The 18,866-nt window shown below is 46.8% G+C and overlaps 1 protein-coding gene across 5 annotated transcripts in view; it reads right to left on the reverse strand.

Annotated features, from left to right (window-relative positions):
- Positions 1-17,535, reverse strand: part of SOX5 (SRY-box transcription factor 5) — a 178,080-nt gene extending 160,545 nt beyond the window's left edge. Inside the window, exons 1-2 of one of the 5 annotated variants that reach the window (XM_066590773.1) lie at positions 17,413-17,535; positions 15,965-16,062 (exon numbers count right to left, since the gene is read on the reverse strand). In XM_066590773.1, the coding sequence (XP_066446870.1) occupies positions 15,965-16,002 (38 nt within the window). In that variant the 5' untranslated portion in view covers positions 16,003-16,062; positions 17,413-17,535. Of the gene's footprint in view, positions 1-15,964; positions 16,717-17,412 lie in introns of those variants that run through there. The other 4 variants (XM_066590774.1, XM_066590772.1, XM_066590777.1 and 1 more) reach the window with 4 other exon arrangements.
- Between the last annotated feature and the right edge of the window lie 1,331 nt (positions 17,536-18,866).

An 18,866-nucleotide genomic window follows, 5' to 3' on the forward strand; every position in this document is an offset into this window, starting at 1 on the left:
GGGGAATACAGAAAGACAAAATACAAACATTACAGAACCACGGTTACATATAGTAATCAGTTGATGGAAACAATAGGGGTGAGGGTCCTGCTCCAACGAGCTTACATACTACAAGTAATGGGGTGATACAGAAGGTAAAGGGGCTGGAGATGTGCACTGTATGGCGAAGTGGAGAGTGAGCGATGCTATACACATAGACAATGGTCAGACATTTAGCCGTGTGACGGCAGAAACGGTGTGACTGCAGGAGCGGTTTATGATGGCTAGCAGGGATTGCAGTCAGTAGGTCAGGGAGCATGTTATCAGGCGGAGTACAGAGAGGTTTGTTTAGGGAATGCGGTATGCCTCCCTGAAGAGGTGCGTTTTTAGAGCACGCCTGAAGTTCTGCGAGTCCTGGATTGCTCGGGTAGCCTTTGGTAGTGCGTTCCAGAGGACCGGTGCTGCTCTGGAGAAGTCTTGGAGGCGGGAATGAGAAGTTCGAATTAAAGGGGCGCTCAGTCTGGTTTCATTAGCAGAGCGGAGAGCCCGGGCTGGTTGATGGATTGAGATGAGGGAGGCGATATAGGGGGGCGCTGTACTGTGGAGGGCTTTGTGGATGAAGGTAGCGAGTTTGAATTGAATTCTGTATTTAACGGGCAGCCAGTGCAGTGACCGGCACAGGGCAGAGGCGTCCGAGTAGCGGCTGGACAGGAAGATGAGCCTGGCTGCCGCATTCAGGATGGACTGGAGAGGGTAGAGTCTGGTGCAGGGGAGGCCGATCAGCAACGAGTTGCAATAATCGAGCCGGGAGTGGATGAGGGCGACAATAAGCGTTTTTAACGTCTCCACAGTGAGAAAAGAGCGGATTCTTGCCATGTTCTTGAGGTGCAGCTGACAGGTTCGGGCCAGAGATTGGATGTAGGGGGCAAAAGAGAGATCAGAGTCAAATATGACCCCAAGGCAGCGGGCGTGTTGTCTAGGAGTTATGGTGGCACCACACACTGAGATGGAGATGTCAGGATGAGGTCGGTTAGTGGAGGGTGGAAATACCAGTAAGTCAGTTTTAGAGAGGTTTAGTTTTAGGTAGAGAGAGGACACGGTGTTAGAGACAGCAGACAGACAGTCGGTGATGTTTTGGAGGAAAGGTGCAGAGATGTCACGGGAAGAGGTGTATAGCTGGGTGTCATCAGCGTACAGGTGGTATTTGAGGCCAAAACTCCTGATGGTTTGTCCAATAGAGGCTGTGTAGATAGAGAAGAGAAGGGGGCCAAGGACCGAGCCCTGGGGGACCCCAACAGCAAGGGGAAGAGGAGGGGAGGTAGAGCCAGCAAAGGAGACACTGAAAGAGCGGTCAGGTAGGTAAGAGGAGAACCAGGAGAGGGCAGTGTCCTTTAGGCCAATGGAGCGTAGCATACTGAGGAGGAGTTTGTGGTCAACAGTGTCAAACGCTGCAGAAAGGTCGAGGAGGATCAGTAGGGAGTAATCGCCCCTCGATTTGGCTGTCAGTAGGTCATTGGATACCCTAGTAAGGGCAGTTTCTGTCGAGTGTTGAGGTCGGAAGCCAGACTGTAGGGGGTCTAGGAGAGAGTTCTCTGATAAATAGCTTACAAGGCGGGAGTAAACTAGGCGTTCTAGTAGTTTGGAGATGAAGGGGAGGTTTGAGATGGGTCTGTAGTTGGCAGCATCAGTCGCGTCCAGAGTCGGTTTCTTTAGCAGTGGGGATATGATGGCGTGTTTGAAAGATATATATGTTACAGGGGGAGAGACGGGAGAGGGGGACATGATGGAAACCTTTATATATGTGACAGGAAGAGAAAAGGGAGAGGGGGACAGGATGGAAACCTTTATATATGACACAGTAGGAGAGAAGGGAGAGGGGGAGATGGTGGAAACCTTTATATATGTTACAGGAGGAGAGAAGGGAGAGAAGAACATGATAGAAACCTTTATATATGTTACAGGAGGAGAGAAGGGAGGGGGGACATGATGGAAACCTTTATATATATTACAGGAGGAGAGAAGGGAGAGGAGGACATGATGGAGACCTTTATATATGTTACAGGAGAAGAGAAGGGAGAAGGGGACATGATGGAAACCTTTATATATATTACAGGAGGAGAGAAGGGAGAGGAGGACATGATGGAGACCTTTATATATGTTACAGGAGAAGAGAAGGGAGAAGGGGACATGATGGAAACCTTTCTATATGTTACAGGAGGAGAGAAGGGAGAAGGGGACATGATGGAAACCTTTCTATATGTTACAGGAGGAGAGAAGGGAGAGGGGGAAATGATGGAAACCTTTATATATGTTACAGGAGGAGAGAAGGGAGAGGGGGACATGATGGAAACCTTTATATATGTTACAGGAGGAGGGAAGAGAGAGGAGGACATGATGGAGACCTTTATATATGACACAGTAGGAGAGAAGGAAGATGGGGGCATGATAGAAACTTTTCTATATGTTACAGGACGAGAGAAGGGAGAGGGGGAAATGATGGAAACATTTATATATGTTATAGGAGGAGAAAAGGGAGAGGGGGACATGATGGAAACCTTTATATATGTTACAGGAGGAGAGAAGGGAGAGGGGGAAATGATGGAAACCTTTATATATGTTACAGGAGGAGAGAAGGGAGAGGGGGAAATGATGGAAACCTTTATATATGTTACAGGAGGAGAGAAGGGAGAGGGGGAAATGATGGAAACCTTTATATATGTTAAAGGAGGAGAGAAGGGAGAGGGGGACAGGATGGAAACCTTTATATATGTTACAGGAGGAGAGAAGGGAGAGGGGGAAATGATGGAAACCTTTATATATGTTACAGGAGGAGAGAAGGGAGAGGGCGGACATGATAGAAACCTTTATTTATGTTACAGGAGGAAGAAGGGAGAGGGGGACATTATGGAAACCTTTATATATGTTACAGGAGGAGAGAAGGGAGAGGGGGACATGATGGAAACCTTTATATATGACACAGTAGGAGAGAAGGAAGATGGGGACATGATAGAAACTTTTCTATATGTTACAGGAGGAGAGACGGGAGAGGAGGACATGATGGAAACTTTTCTATATGTTACAGGAGGAGAGAAGGGAGAGGAGGACATGATGGAAACCTTTATATATATTACAGGAGGAAGAAGGGAGAGGGGGACATGATGGAAACCTTTATATATGTTACAGGAGGAGAGAAGGGAGAGGGGGACAGGATGGAAACCGTTATGTATGTTACAGGAGGAGATAGTGAGAGGGGGACATGATGGAAACCTTTATATATGTTACAGGAGGAGAGAAGAGAGAAGGATATGATGGAAACCCTTATATACGTTACAGAAGGCGAGAAGGTAGAGGGGGACATGATGGAAACCTTTATATATGTTACAGGAGGAGAGAAGAGAGAGGAGGACATGATGGAGACCTTTATATATGACACAGTAGGAGAGAAGGAAGATGGGGACATAATAGAAACTTTTCTATATGTTACAGGACGAGAGAAGGGAGAGGAAGACATGATGTAAACCTTTATATATGTTACAGGAGGAGAGAAGGGAGAGGAGGACATGATGGAAACCTTTATATATGTTACAGGAGGAGAGAATGGAGATGGGGGACATGATGGAAACCTTTATATATGTTACAGGAGGAGAGAAGGGAGAGGAGGACATGATGGAAACCTTTATATATGTTACAGGAGGAGAGAAGGGAGAGGAGAACATGATGGAAACCTTTATATATGTTACAGGAGGAGAGAAGGGAGAGGGGGACATGATGGAAACCTTTATATATGTTACAGGAGGAGAGAAGGGAGAGGAAGACATAATGGAAACCTTTATATATGTTACAGGAGGAGAGAAGGGAGAGGAGGACATGATGGAAACCTTTCTATATGTTACAGGAGGAGAGAAGGGAGAGGAGGACATGATGAAAACCTTTCTATATGTTACAGGAGGAGAGAAGGGAGAGGAAAACATGATGGAAACCTTTATATATGTTACAGGAGGAGAGAAGGATATGATGGAAACCTTTATATATGTTACAGGAGGAGAGAAGAGAGAGAAGGATATGATGGAAACCTTTATATATGTTACAGGAGGAGAGAAGGGAGACAATGACATGATGGAAACCTTTATATATGTGACAGGAGGAGAGAAGAGAGACAATGACATAATGGAAACCTTTATATATGTTACAGGATGAGAGAAGGGAGAGGAGGACATGATGGAAACCTTTATATATGTTACAGGAGGAGAAAAGGGAGAGGAGGACATGATGGAAACCTTTATATATGTTACAGGAGGAGAGAAGGGAGAGGGCGGACATGATAGAAACCTTTATATATATTACAGGAGGAAGAAGGGAGAGGGGGACAGGATGGAAACCGTTATTTATGTTACAGGAGGAGATAGTGAGAGGGGGACATGATGGAAACCTTTATATATGTTACAGGAGGAGAGAAGAGAGACAATGACATAATGGAAACCTTTATATATGTTATAGGATGAGAGAAGGGAGAGGAGGACATGATGGAAACCTTTATATATGTAACAAGAGGAGAGAAGGGAGAGGGGGGACACGATGGAAACCTTTATATATGTTACAGGAGGAGAGAAGGGAGAGGGGGACATGATAGAAACCTTTATATATGTTACAGGAGGAGAGAAGGGAGAGGAGGACATGATGCAAACCTTTATATATGTTACAGGAGGAGAGAAGGGAGAGGAGGACATGATGAAAACCTTTATATATGTTACAGGAGGAGAGAAGGGAGAGGAGGACATGATGGAAACCTTTATATATGTTACAGGAGGAGAGAAGGGAGAGGAGGACATGATGGAAACCTTTATATATGTTACAGGATGAAGAAGGGAAAGGAGGTCATGATGGAAACCTTTATATATGTTACAGGAGGAATATATAAACCTTTATATATGTTACATGTTTAAGATTCAGGAGGGAAGTGATTATGAAGCTAAATACAGAACAAGGTGGCACAATCTGTTATTAGTTGGGGGGAAAATGGAAACCTTTATATATGTTACAGGAGGAGAGAAGGGAGAGGAGGACATGATGGAAACCTTTATATATGTTACAGGAGGAGAGAAGGGAGAGGAGGACATGATGGAAACCTTTATATATGTTATGGGAGGAGAGAAGGGAGAGGAGGAGGACAAGATGGAAACCTTTATATATGTTACAGGAGGAGAGAAGAGAGAGAAGGATATGATGGAAACCTATATATATGTTATGGGAGGAGAGAAGGGAGAGGAGGAGGACAAGATGGAAACCTTTATATATGTTACAGGAGGAGAGAAGGGAGAGGAGGACAAGATGGAAACCTTTATATATGTTACAGGAGGAGAGAAGGGAGAGGAAAACATGATGGAAACCTTTATATATGTTACAGGAGGAGAGAAGGGAGAGGAAAACATGATGGAAACCTTTATATATGTGACAGGAGGAGAGAAGGGAGAGGAGGACATGATGGAGACCTTTATATATGTTAAGGGAGGAGAGAAGGGAGAGGAGGAGGAGAAGATGGAAACCTTTATATATGTTACAGGAGGAGAGAAGAGAGAGAAGGACATGATGGAGACCTTTATATATGTTACAGGAGGAGAGAAGGGAGAGGAAGATATGATGGAAACCTTTATATATGTTACAGGATGAAGAAGGGAAAGGAGGTCATGAAAAAAAAAACCTTTATATATGTTACAGGAGGAATATATAAACCTTTATATATGTTACATGTTTAAGATTCAGGAGGGAGGTGATTATGAAGCTAAATACAGAACAAGGTGGCACAATCTGTTATTAGTTGGGGGAAAATCAGAAGCAACATCAGGAAATTCTTGTACTGAAGGAGTAGTAGATACTTGGAACAAATGGCCAGCAGACGTGGTTGGAAAATCAACAATAAATTAATTTAAGCTGCCGGGGATAAACATAGTTCCTAGAAGTAATATAAAGGCGGTCTAGATCGACCATGTGCTCTTTTTCTGTTTTCAATTTTCTATGTTTCTTTCAACCAGCCATAATGCCCCAACATAAGAACAGCCAGCAACAGCGCCCCCAATGCAGTATGAGGTAGTCAGACAGTGAGACAAATGCATACAGACATGAGCATTAATATGTATAGTGTCAGGCTGCTTATATTTCACATCTAACTAAGAAACGATGGCATAGCGATATAAATCTTAGGCGTTCCAGCGACTAACCACGCCGATGATGGCACTGAGGCATTTACCACAAATTTCTCTCAAGGCCTGCACCAAAAACTCACATGAGACTGTTTAAAAGGTGTAAAATTACCACTACAGGTGTTATTACAACTGCTGTCTCTATATCATAATACTCCACATGTGATACATTACATAACGCTTGGTAGGATTTACTGCTCCACATGTCATACAATGTAATGCTCAGTATGATAGAACACTTCATATGTGATATAGTATAACGCTTAGCATGATCTAATACTCCACATATGATATAATATAACGCTCGGTAGGATTTAATACTCCACGTCATACAGTATAACACTCGGTATGATATACTATAATACTTCATATGTGATTCAGTATAATGCTCGGTATGATATAATACTTCACAAGTGATACAATAAAATGCTCTGTATGATATAATACTCCACATATGATACAATATAACGCTCAGTATGATATAATACTCCACATATGATACACTATAACGCTCAGTATGATATAATACTCCACATATGATACACTATAACGCTCAGTATGATATAATACTCCACATATGATACAATATAACGCTCGATAGAAGATACTATAATACTTTATATGTGATATAGTATAATGCTCAGTATGATATAATACTCCACATATGATACAATATAACGCTCGGTAGGATTTAATACTCTACATGTCATACAAAATAACGCTCGGTATGATATACTATAATACTTCATATGTGATACAGTATAATGCTCAGTATGATATAATACTCCATAAATGATACATTACATAGCAGGATTTAATACTGCACATATGATACATTATATAATGCTCGGTAGGATGTAATACTCCACGTCATACAATGAAACGCTCGGTATGATATACTACGCGGTACACTAGAACAGAATCTAACGCTCAGACAGACTATTTACAGGATTCACTTCAGGTTTCTTTTCTTTCTCTACGGCATTTCTGGACGGAATTTTCCCCGTAACGTTTTGCGCACAATAATCCCGTCTATATTTAGCATTCGGACTCATCAATGGGGTCACTTCATGATGTTATATAAAGGAACAGTCTGTGGCCTGAACACAGAGTCATATGCCAGGGGAAGACACAGGACATATTGTACCGCATCATTACTGACAGCGAGCGGGAGGGGCAGCGTGTCACAAAAGGGGTTAATGGGGAAAAAAGTTTTCAGAAGTAATAGGCGAGCCCCCCCCCCCCCCCCCCGCAGCGCCACTCCAAACGCATCTCTTCAAAACTAAGCAAAACAAGATGTAAAGCCGTCAGGCGGCGTTCGCGCTCCCGTCAGCCCTCCTCGCCGTACGTCTGACGAGGCACCGGCAGCCAGGAAACTTTATATTCCAGACAATTATTTCCTTAATTAAAGCATTGGAAAATCTTATAATAAAATCCCAAGGCCGACAGCGGCGCGCACAGAAACATCTGCGAACTATTTCCAGGGTGGTCGGAGGAAAAGCCTCCAATAACGTCCCATAAAACCCTGCACTTCATAGCCCGCACCTACAGATAAGGAATACGCCGCGCAAAAGGTGGCAGCTCACTATTTCACTTAATCCCTCGAAAATCCCCTGAAGCGCTGAGGATAAGACGGAGCATCAATCGTTAACGGCGCTCAGGAGCCAATCCTCTCGGAGACTGTTCATTTTCTAGAGCCCCTTGGGGTACGTGCGGCACTTTACACTTCAGCGGTTAAGAGGTTAACGGAACACGATGGGGAGGGGGACCCCCACCATTAAATCAAACACTGAGCGCACGTGTCTCTGCTCCAGCCCAAACACTACAGAAAACGATCTGCGAGCGCTGCGCTACCGCCACAGTGTGGAAATTCTAGAAAAAGTTTAGAGTAGCGCAGGGACGGCGCAAATCCTCTCCGTCTCCCCCCCGGAACTCACTCCAGTAACTTTGTGACAAATCACCGACAGAAGAAAGAATACAATATAACTCAGCCAGGGCCTTGTGTACACAAAACGAACACAGGAAAATCGGCACGCAATCAACAGCCCGCGCCGCCATTAGTCAGAAACAAAAGCAAATTGTTATTGTACGTGTAATTATCCCGTGATTGATACGGATCGCGGGAGGTGACGGCCTCAACGGCAGGAGCTGGAAGTCGGCCACCGCAACTTTCACTGTGATGGAGTTTAGCGAAGAGATGGCGATGGCGGCGGTCACACAGATGCTGGTTTCCCGCACAGCGTTCTGGTGTGAAGGGAGGGGGGGGAATAAACTCGTGTATCTTTCCATATTTACAGTAACGCTGTTGGGAAGAGAATGGCGCAAAATAAGCGCATTTATAAAAATAATTCTGACAACATACAGCGCACTGGGATGGCAGACCGGGGCGAACGGGTATATGAATGGTAGAAATACGGAAGTGTCAGCTGGTGAGAAGTATCAACGTATCAATCACAAGGCACGGAGAAAATCAATCAACAGTCAAATGTTTGACGGGCGCCAATGTAGGAAACGGGGCGCAGCTGCGATGGGGGAGGAACGGATAACAATGTTAAAAAGGTTTAAGCGCAATACAATGAAAGCTAGAAAAACGATACAATGTTACAGGAATCTCATGCCCGCAATTGCGCAATCATTAAGACAAGAAGGCTGGAGGACGGAGCTCAGGTAGAAGCGGCGGCCGCTCGCTCTGGGAATAGCAGCGGAGGGGTGGGGGATAATAGATTAAGTGGAGAACAGTAGTTGCACAACCCCTGACACTGTCTAACATCTGCTCTCCAGATTAAATACCAGTTTGGACCAAACCGTCAATCACGGCGACAAACGGCCGCTGTCAACGCGCAAAAATATTTATCACTGTAGACCGCCCTGACAACAAACAGCCAGTGATACAAAGTACCAAATCAGGCCGTAAAGTGGTGCCACAACATGAGAGGATGGTCACGGGTAGAAGGACCTGAAGATCATAATAACCTAGCACGCTTATAGATTGTAAGCTCTTGCGGCGAGCCTGCGACCGGATTGTATTTTTCGCCCTCTGACGCTCAGCTAAATTATAATATCACTAGCAAGAAGTTGGCGAAGACGTTACAGATAAATCGACGTCTCCTCCGCTTCGTATCGCCAGAGATGAATATTAATCTCCGAGCGCTATGAGTGAAGTGCGCAGTCTGCGGAGCGCTGTCATACGTGGAACACGCTCATTATCGTGACAAGATTTTGACAGTCTTTCTCATGTTTTAATCGCTGCGTGTTAAAAGCCAAGTACAACATGAGCGCAGATCTCCAGTAGCAGCTCCCGCACCCCGTAGATAAGCCTGAGGGGAGGGGGGACATCACAGGGGTAGCCGCTGAGGGAGGGGGGGGGGATAGCAACCCCCCCAAACAATATAATTATCCTCCATCTAATTGTGGGAATCTGACAAGAATCCGTAAGGTGGCCGATGGGGTTAGTAGTTGTAACAGTGTATGTATAAAGCGCCCTGCACTCCCAACCTGAGGGGGGGGGGGGTGAGGGTTACAAGGAAGCCGCACTTTCTAAGTTTTCGCCCCTTGTTTTCTCCCTTTTTTTTTATATCAGGCCAATATTTTCCACCAACCACACAATGTTCCAGGGCAAACAGTACCTAGCAGCGCCCGCCGCCTGCGCCCTACCACCGCCGCGAGGATTTCCCCTTTTTTTTTTTTTTTAATTTAGGAGAACAGGATAAAATGGTGAGCAGGTGAAGAAGTCAAAGAGCGTGCCAGTGCGCGCCAACAATGCAGGACCCGAGCCTGGCACAGGGACGAGGATTTAAGAGCTCGCTATTGTTGCCATGACCCCAAAATAAATCCAGTGGGTGTTTGAGCGAGGCCGATATTACCACGGCTAAGTGCTCTCCTCCTCCTTACGGATTTCTCCTTGTAACCTGCGGGTATTTTGTTCTATATGGGACATCCAGCCGCTAATGTAATGCCCAAGTCGAGCGACACTCATGCAGAAAATACCGCTGATTGCAAGCGAACACAACGCACTCCCAGCACTTTACCTTAACCCCTCGGTGCCAGGAAGGGTGCACAGTTTTGCACAAAGGGGGGGGGGGGGTTACAAAAGTCATAATTGCTCGCAATTCATTTAGCTGCGCCCCCGATAAACCGAGTACAAGCAAAAAAAATTAAAAATCTACAGGCGGTAAGTGCAGAAGGGAGAACTTACAGGGAACTTTCAGGGGCCGACAACTTGTTCCAAGGACGGAGTAGAGTGAGCTTCATCATCGAGAGCCGAGAAATCCCAACATAATAATCCGTCTCCCAGAAATCAGAGCAGAGAAGGAGGACGGCAGCCGGCAGCCGCGGGGAGCAGCACAGGACAAGCAGTGATCGCAGGCAGAGCAGAAACATCTGACGAGCATCTGCTCCCATAGGAGGAGAGGTGTTAATGGGGAGCACCGGCTGCCGGACCCCAATAACAGGCCGTTAACCCTAATAGAAAACCTGGATCCCTGAATGATTTGCATCTATCGTGTGTGCCCTCTGTAGCACCCCATCCATACTGACCCTAATACCCAAAGCGTCTGCCCCGTATAATGTACCCAGTGCCTCTCACCCCATCTATTTAACCCTACTATGTCTACCATCCGCAGTCTCTTCCCCCGTAGAACTCCCTGAATATGCCCTCGCCAGCCCCGTATATCCTAATAGTACACCACAAGAACAATACAAAGTTTCTTCACGTTTGCCCAAAATCCTAATTCATATACAGTGTATCTAACCCCTTACTATCCTGAGCTGATACAGTGTATCTAACCCCTTACTATCCTGAGCGGATACAGTGTATCTAACCCCTTACTATCCTGAGCTGATACAGTGTATCTAACCCCTTACTATCCTGATCCAATACAATGTATCTAACCCCTTACTATCCTGAGCTGATACACTGTATCTAACCCCTTACTATCCTGACCCAATACGATGTATCTAACCCCTTACTATCCTGAGCTAATACAATGTACTTAACCCCTTACTATCCTGAGCTGATACAGTGTATCTAACCCCTTACTATCCTGACCCAATACGATGTATCTAACCCCTTACTATCCTGACCCAATACGATGTATCTAACCCCTTACTATCCTGACCCAATACGATGTATCTAACCCCTTACTATCCTGACCCAATACAATGTATCCAACCCCTTACTATCCTGACCCAATACAATGTATCTAACCCCTTACTATCCTGAGCTGATACAGTGTATCTAACCCCTTACTATCCTGACCCAATACGATGTATCTAACCACTAAAGATCCTGAGCTAATACAATGTAACTAACCTCTAACTATCCTGAGCTGATACAATGTATCTAACCCCTTACTATACTGAGCTAATACAATGTATCTAACCTCTAACTATCCTGAGCTAATACAATGTATCTAACCTCTAACTATCCTGAGCTGATACAATGTATCTAAACCCTTACTTTCCTGAGCTAATACAGTGTATCTAACCCCTTACTATCCTGACCCAATACAACGTATCTAAACGCTAAATATCCTGAGCTAATACAATGTATCTAACCACTACATATCCTGACCCAATACAATGTATCTAACCACTAGGGACCCAATAGAATGTATCTAACCACTAAGGACCCAATACAATGCATCTAACCACTAAGGACCCAATACAATGCATCTAACCACTAAGGACCCAATACAATGCATCTAACCACTAAGGACCCAATACAATGTATCTAACCACTACATATCCTGACCCAATACGATGTATCTAACCACTACATATCCTGACCCAATACAATGCATCTAATCCCTAAGTAGCCTGAGCTAATATTGTGTATCTAACCCCTTACTATCCTGAGCTATACAATGTATCTAATCCATGAATACTCTAAACAAGTACAGTGCATCTAATCCCTAATTCTCCTGACCCCAATATAATGTATCTAACCCCTTACTATCCTGAGATATACAGGCTAGTGCAGTGCATCTGAGCCCAATATGCGGCTTCCATCCCTCTGTACAGCCCTAATACAATGTAAACCAGGGAACATTTCCTCCCAAGAAACCCCACAAAGTAATAAGATTTACGTCGGCGTCTGATTCCTATAAAGATACAATATCACAAGAGGAAAATAAGCGAATGTAGCAGAGCGAAACTCCACCGAACGAGACCCCACGGAATAAAACACTTCAGGAGACTTGGAAGCCGCAGCTCAACTCAAAGCAGAAACTTGGAACTTTGCAGACGTTTTATTTCAGCTTTCCTCGCTTCCACCCGATAAAGCGCAGGATAATAAGTGACGTCCTTATTACACGCCGGGAGAGAAGTGGTCACAAACACGAGGACCCAGCCGGGAGCTCAGCGCCGTGACCTTTGTTCCCTGGGGGGGGAAAAGTAAAATCGGGATGTGCCCGATGCTCGGTTACTCGGCGTGGAGAGGAGCGTGCTGAAGAAACCCTCGGCCACCGCGCTTTTATGTCTAAAGCTTTGGGGGAAAAAAACAAGCGTGGCCCAAAATGCCAGAAAATGTCACCAGATAAAGAGGGAAATGAGAGCGGTGCTGGATGGAGCCAAGGCCGCTGCAGGAGGAGCAGACCTCGGTGTATCTGTCACTCATCCGTCAGGGAGAAGTAGAACAAACGCCGCAACGTCAAGAAGGAAAAAGTCTACTTGTTCTAAAATGTAGCGATCGCATGGAACAGCTCCGTCACAACTCCACGACTATAGGGGCTTCACGTAGAGCAGGCCACTTATACAGGGACCCTACATATAAGACCAAGTCTGGAGCAGGAGAGGAGTCCCCCCTACATACAGTGCTTCTGAGGCACAGTATACGGATCACACATGGACTTTCTGTATAAGTTCAGAAAATCTAGAAGGAGATGGAGAGGGGTCCTTCCTACAGGAGTTATATACAGGACTTCTGGAGCATAGTATAGGGATCGTACACGGACTCTCTACATAAGCTTAAGCCTGGAGCATATAGAGGGAGCAGATGAGTCCTCCATATAAGAGTTATACTTCTGGAGCCCAGTATAGGGGATCATACATAGAACAAGGTATGGGGCAGGAGATGAGCCCCCTCTGCAGGAGTTATATACAGGACTTCTGGGGGATCATATATAGGGGATCATACATATAACAAGGTATGGGGCAGGAGATGAGCCCCTCTGCAGGAGTTATATACAGGACTTCTGGGGGATCATATATAGGGGATCATACATATAACAAGGTATGGAGCAGGAGACGAGCCCCTCTGCAGGAGTTATATACAGGACTTCTGGAGCCCAGTATAGGGGATCATACATCGGCTCTCTACATAAGACCACATCTGTAGCTTATAGAGGAGTAGATAAGTCCCCCCTACAAGAGTTATACTTCTGGAGCAAAGTATAGGACATCGTATAACAAGGAGCAAGAGATGAGCCTCAGGCACAGTATAGGGATCATACATGGACTCTCTCTATAACACGGTATGGAGCATATAGAGGAGCCCCTCTAGGAGTAAATCTGGAGCAACAATCCGGAACCTTAAAGAGGGATCAATCTAGGGGTGACTATACGGGGACGAGATGAGGGGAACACTCAAGACATAGCAAAGGCTATAATACTCTCCCGACGCCACAGTACCCGGCTATAATACTCTCCCTACGCCACAGTACCCAGCTATAATACTCTCCCTACGCCACAGTACCCGGCTATAATACTCTCCCGACGCCACAGTACCCGGCTATAATACTCTCCCGACGCCACAGTACCCGGCTATAATACTCTCCCGACGCCACAGTACCCGGCTATAATACTCTCCCGACGCCACAGTACCCGGCTATAATACTCTCCCGACGCCACAGTACCCGGGTATAATACTCTCCCTACGCCACAGTACCCGTCTATAATACTCTCCCTACGCCACAGTACCCGGCTATAATACTCTCCCTACGCCACAGTACCCGGCTATAATACTCTCCCCATGCCACAGTACCCGGCTATAATACTCTCCATATACCACAGTACCCGGCTATAATACTCTCCATATACCACAATACCCCGCTATAATACTCTCCCCATGCCACAGTACCCGGCTATAATACTCTCCATATACCACAGTACCCCGCTATAATACTCTCCCTACGCCACAGTACCCGGCTATAATACTCTCCCTACACCACAGTACCTGGCTATAATACTCTCCCCATGCCACAGTACCCGGCTATAATACTCTCCATATACCACAGTACCCCGCTATAATACTCTCCATATACCACAGTACCCCGCTATAATACTCTCCCCATGCCACAGTACCCGGCTATAATACTCTCCCCATACCACAGTACCCGGCTATAATACTCTCCCCATGCCACAGTAGCCGGCTATAATAGTCTCCATATACCACAGTACCCGGCTATAATAGTCTCCATATACCACAGTACCCGGCTATAATACTCTCCCTACACCATAGTACCCGGCTAGAATACTCTCCCCATACCACAGTACCCGGCTATAATACTCTCCCCATACCACAGTACCCGGCTATAATACTCTCCCCATGCCACAGTACCCGGCTATAATAGTCTCCATATACCACAGTACCCGGCTATAATAGTCTCCATATACCACAGTACCCGGCTTTAATACTCTCCCTACACAATAGTACCCGGCTATAATACTCTCCCCATACCACAGTACCCGGCTATAATACTCTCCCCATACCACAGTACCCGGCTATAATACTCTCCCCATGCCACAGTACCCGGCTATAATAGTCTCCATATACCACAGTACCCGGCTATAATAGTCTCCATATACCACAGTACCCGGCTATAATACTCTCCCTACACCATAGTACCCGGCTATAATACTCTCCCCATACCACAGTACCCGGCTATAACACCATGTCCCTTTATAGTAGACACAGTCCAGAACTTCATATAAAGTGTATATAAGAGACCAGGCAGTTGGTCCCTCTATAAAACTAGGACTGGAGCATATAGAAGTAGGTCCATGTATAAGGACTGAGTCTGGAGCATATAGAAGTAGGTCCATGTATAAGGACTGAGTCTGGAGCATATAGAAGTAGGTCCCTGTATAAGGACTGAGTCTGGAGCATATAGAAGTAGGTCCCTGTATAAGGACTGAGTCTGGAGCATATAGAAGTAGGTCCCTGTATAAGGACTAAGACTGGAGCATATAGAAGTAGGTCCCTGTATGAGGACTGAGTCTGGAGCATATAGAAGGAAGTCTCTGTATAAGGACTGAGTCCGGAGTATATAGAAGTAGGTCCCTATATAAGGACCGAGTTTGAAGCATATAAAAGTAGGTCCCTGCATAAGGACCGAGTCTGGAGCATATAGAAGTAGGTCCATGTATAAGGACTGAGTCTGGAGCATATAGAAGTAGGTCCTTGTATAAGGACTGAGTCTGGAGTATATAGAAGTAGGTCCCTATATAAGGACCGAGTCTGAAGCATATAAAAGTAGGTCCCTGCATAAGGACCGAGTCTGGAGCATATAGAAGTAGGTCCCTGTATTAGAACTGAGTTTGGAGTATATAGAAGTAGGTCCCTGTATAAGGACCGAGTCTGTAGAATATAGGAAGCGCTGGCATTGGGTCCCTACGTGTCTGGAGCATCCAGAAGGGTCTGGCAGTGGCTCCCTGTATAAGGGCTGAGCCTGGAGCATGCAGAAGGATCACACAGAGGGTCCCCGTATAAGGGACAGGTCCGGTCTCTATAGGCGAGGGAGTCTCGGCACCTGCAGGTCATGCAGCGGGTACAATAAGAGGGCACTCACCTTTCAAACTCCGGGGGACCGTCGGGCTCGGTGAGCATGCTGAACCCCGCACAATGTCCCTTTGTCACAGATGCCACCTCCGATTGCTTGAAGGGAACCTGTCAAATGAGTCCAGAGCGGAGTGAAATCCTCTGCGCCTCTCTCCTCAGCCCCAGACACTCTCTTCCCCTCCGCAGACACTCTCTCCCTGTCACAGACACTCTCTTTCTCTCTCTGTGTCTCTCACACCACTAGAAGTGCTTGACCAGATTCTTAAAGGGCCAGCAGCAGTGCAGGGAGCCCCCCCCTCTCAGCCAGTGATCCCCGCAGTCCCTGCACAATGATCCTCATCCCTGGGACAGGAGCAGCGCTCTCACAAGGACACAGCCCAGGGACCCTCTCACAAGGATCTGCCACCTTCCAGCGCTCACTGCCCCCTCCCACCCCCCATGTTACTCTGGAGAGCGAGCGCAACAATCACACATTGTTCCCACAGAAGAAAAGCAAGTGTGACAGATTGAAATCTAGCAGAGGCCCCTCGGAGGGACGGCCACTCTCTGCGCTCTCTAAGGTGCCTCTCCTCCCTGCACTCCCTATCTGCTGTCTCTTTTCCTCCCTATACACTTTTTGCATGCTGCTCTGTGTATCTGCTGTCTCTTGCACTCTATGCCAGCTGTCTCTCTTTCTCTGCACTTTTGGCAGGCTGCTGTCTCTTTTCCTGGGTATTCTCTCTCGCTTTCCTCTTTGCTTTCAGTTGACATGCGATCTCTCGGGTTTCTGAGCTGTCTCGCTCTGTGTGACATTACACACTGTGGGCGCTCTATTCCTACTGTCCCATGTCTCCCACAAGCACTGTCTCTCCGCTGTGTGTTGTGACTGTCTCTCACATGCCCTGGCAGATATCTCTCCTGCCTGTGGTCACTTTCTGGTGACTGTCCCTCCTGTAGTGATCGCTCTCTCTCTCAGGTCTCTCTCTCTTTTCTGTGGTCTCTCCTACCTGTGGTCACTTTCTGGAGACTGTCTCTCCTGAGGTGATTGCTCTCTCTGTGGTCACTGTCTCTCTCAGAGGTGACTCTCTCCTCTCTGATGTGACTGCCTCTTCTCTCTCTCTCTCTGCCCCTCTCTCTCCCCTCCGTCTCTCCGGTCACTCTCTGACTGTCTCTCTCCGGTCACTCTCTGCCTGTCTCTCCCCTCCGTCTCTCCGGTCACTCTCTGACTGTCTCTCCCCTCCGTCTCTCCGGTCACTCTCTGACTGTCTCTCTCCTCCGTCTCTCCGGTCACTCTCTGACTGTCTCTCTCCTCCGTCTCTCCGGTCACTCTCTGACTGTCTCTCTCCTCCGTCTCTCCGGTCACTCTCTGACTGTCTCTCTCCTCCGTCTCTCCGGTCACTCTCTGACTGTCTCTCTCCCCTCTCTCTCGCCCTTCTCTGACTGTCTCTCTCTCTCCCCTCCGTCTCTCCGGTCACTCACTGTCTCTCGGGGTCCCGGGCAGGAAGTTATGGTCGGCGGCTGCGTCTCTCGGGGCTGCACATGGCGGCCCCGTCCTCTGCTGGCCCCCGGGGGCCCCGGCTCCTGTCAGGTAACCCTGGCCGGTGACATGAGTGACAGGCGCGCTCCCGAGAGGCGGCGGCGGGGACGAGCGCAAGATCCCCCGCCCACTCCCCCGGGGGGCGGAGACTGACCCATGTGGGGGACTGCGAGGACACGGCGGCTGTGTGGCGCTATGTGAGCTCTAGATGGCGCTATTTCCGCCACTACGGCAGCACTGGGGCTCGTTCACACTGTGCCGCAAAGTTCGCCTCCGTCAGCTCTCAGTTTGTAGGTGCGGATTTGCGTACAAACCTGGCGGCGCATATTGTGAAGTCCCATTGATTACAACGCCAAAATCTGAGGTGGAAAACGAAAAAAGAAGTGACGCCGCTCTATTTCCCGTGACACGTATTGTAAATACGCATCGAGAAAATAACACATCGTCACGACACGAAGACCGACTTCCATTACAAATTAGCGGGACACAGATTCGTAGTCTATTTTACTGCAGAATCCACCCAAAATACGCCGTATGAGCGTACGCATAGGAGGCATTCACACGGCAGCGATGTCAGTGCGCCAAACTCAGACACCAGACCTCCCAGCGAGTGCGATGCGCTTATCGGGGAGAAATCCATCACTTTACGTGAAAGATGTAACTGTAGAAAAAAATGCATCGCACGCGTGTGCAAGGCACGGAGACATTTTATTACAACCATACTGTCACGGAACACTGACCGAATAATACCGCCATACTGTCACTAAACACTGACCGAATAATACCGCCATACTGTCACGGAACACTGACTGAATAATACCGCCATACTGTCACTAAACACTGACCGAATAATACCGCCATACTGTCACTAAACACTGACTGAATAATACCGCCATACTGTCACTAAACACTGACCGAATAATACCGCCATACTGTCACGGAACACTGACTGAATAATACCGCCATACTGTCACGGAACACTGACTGAATAATACCGCCATACTGTCACGGAACACTGACCGAATAATACCGCCATACTGTCACTAAACACTGACTGAATAATACCGCCATACTGTCACGGAACACTGACCGAATAATACCGCCATACTGTCACGGAACACTGACCGAATAATACCGCCATACTATCACTGAACACTGACTGAATAATACCGCCATACTGTCACTAAACACTGACCGAATAATACCGCCATACTGCCACTGAACACTGACTGAATACCGCCATACTGTCACTAAACACTGACTGAATAATGCCTCCATACTGTCACTAAACACTGACTGAATAATACCGCCATACTGTCACTGAACACTGACTGAATAATACCGCCATACTGTCACTAAACACTGACCGAATAATACCGCCATACTGTCACTGAAC

This window comes from Eleutherodactylus coqui, chromosome 2 (genome assembly GCF_035609145.1).
Source record: "Eleutherodactylus coqui strain aEleCoq1 chromosome 2, aEleCoq1.hap1, whole genome shotgun sequence".
Classification (NCBI taxonomy): Eukaryota; Metazoa; Chordata; class Amphibia; order Anura; family Eleutherodactylidae; genus Eleutherodactylus; species Eleutherodactylus coqui.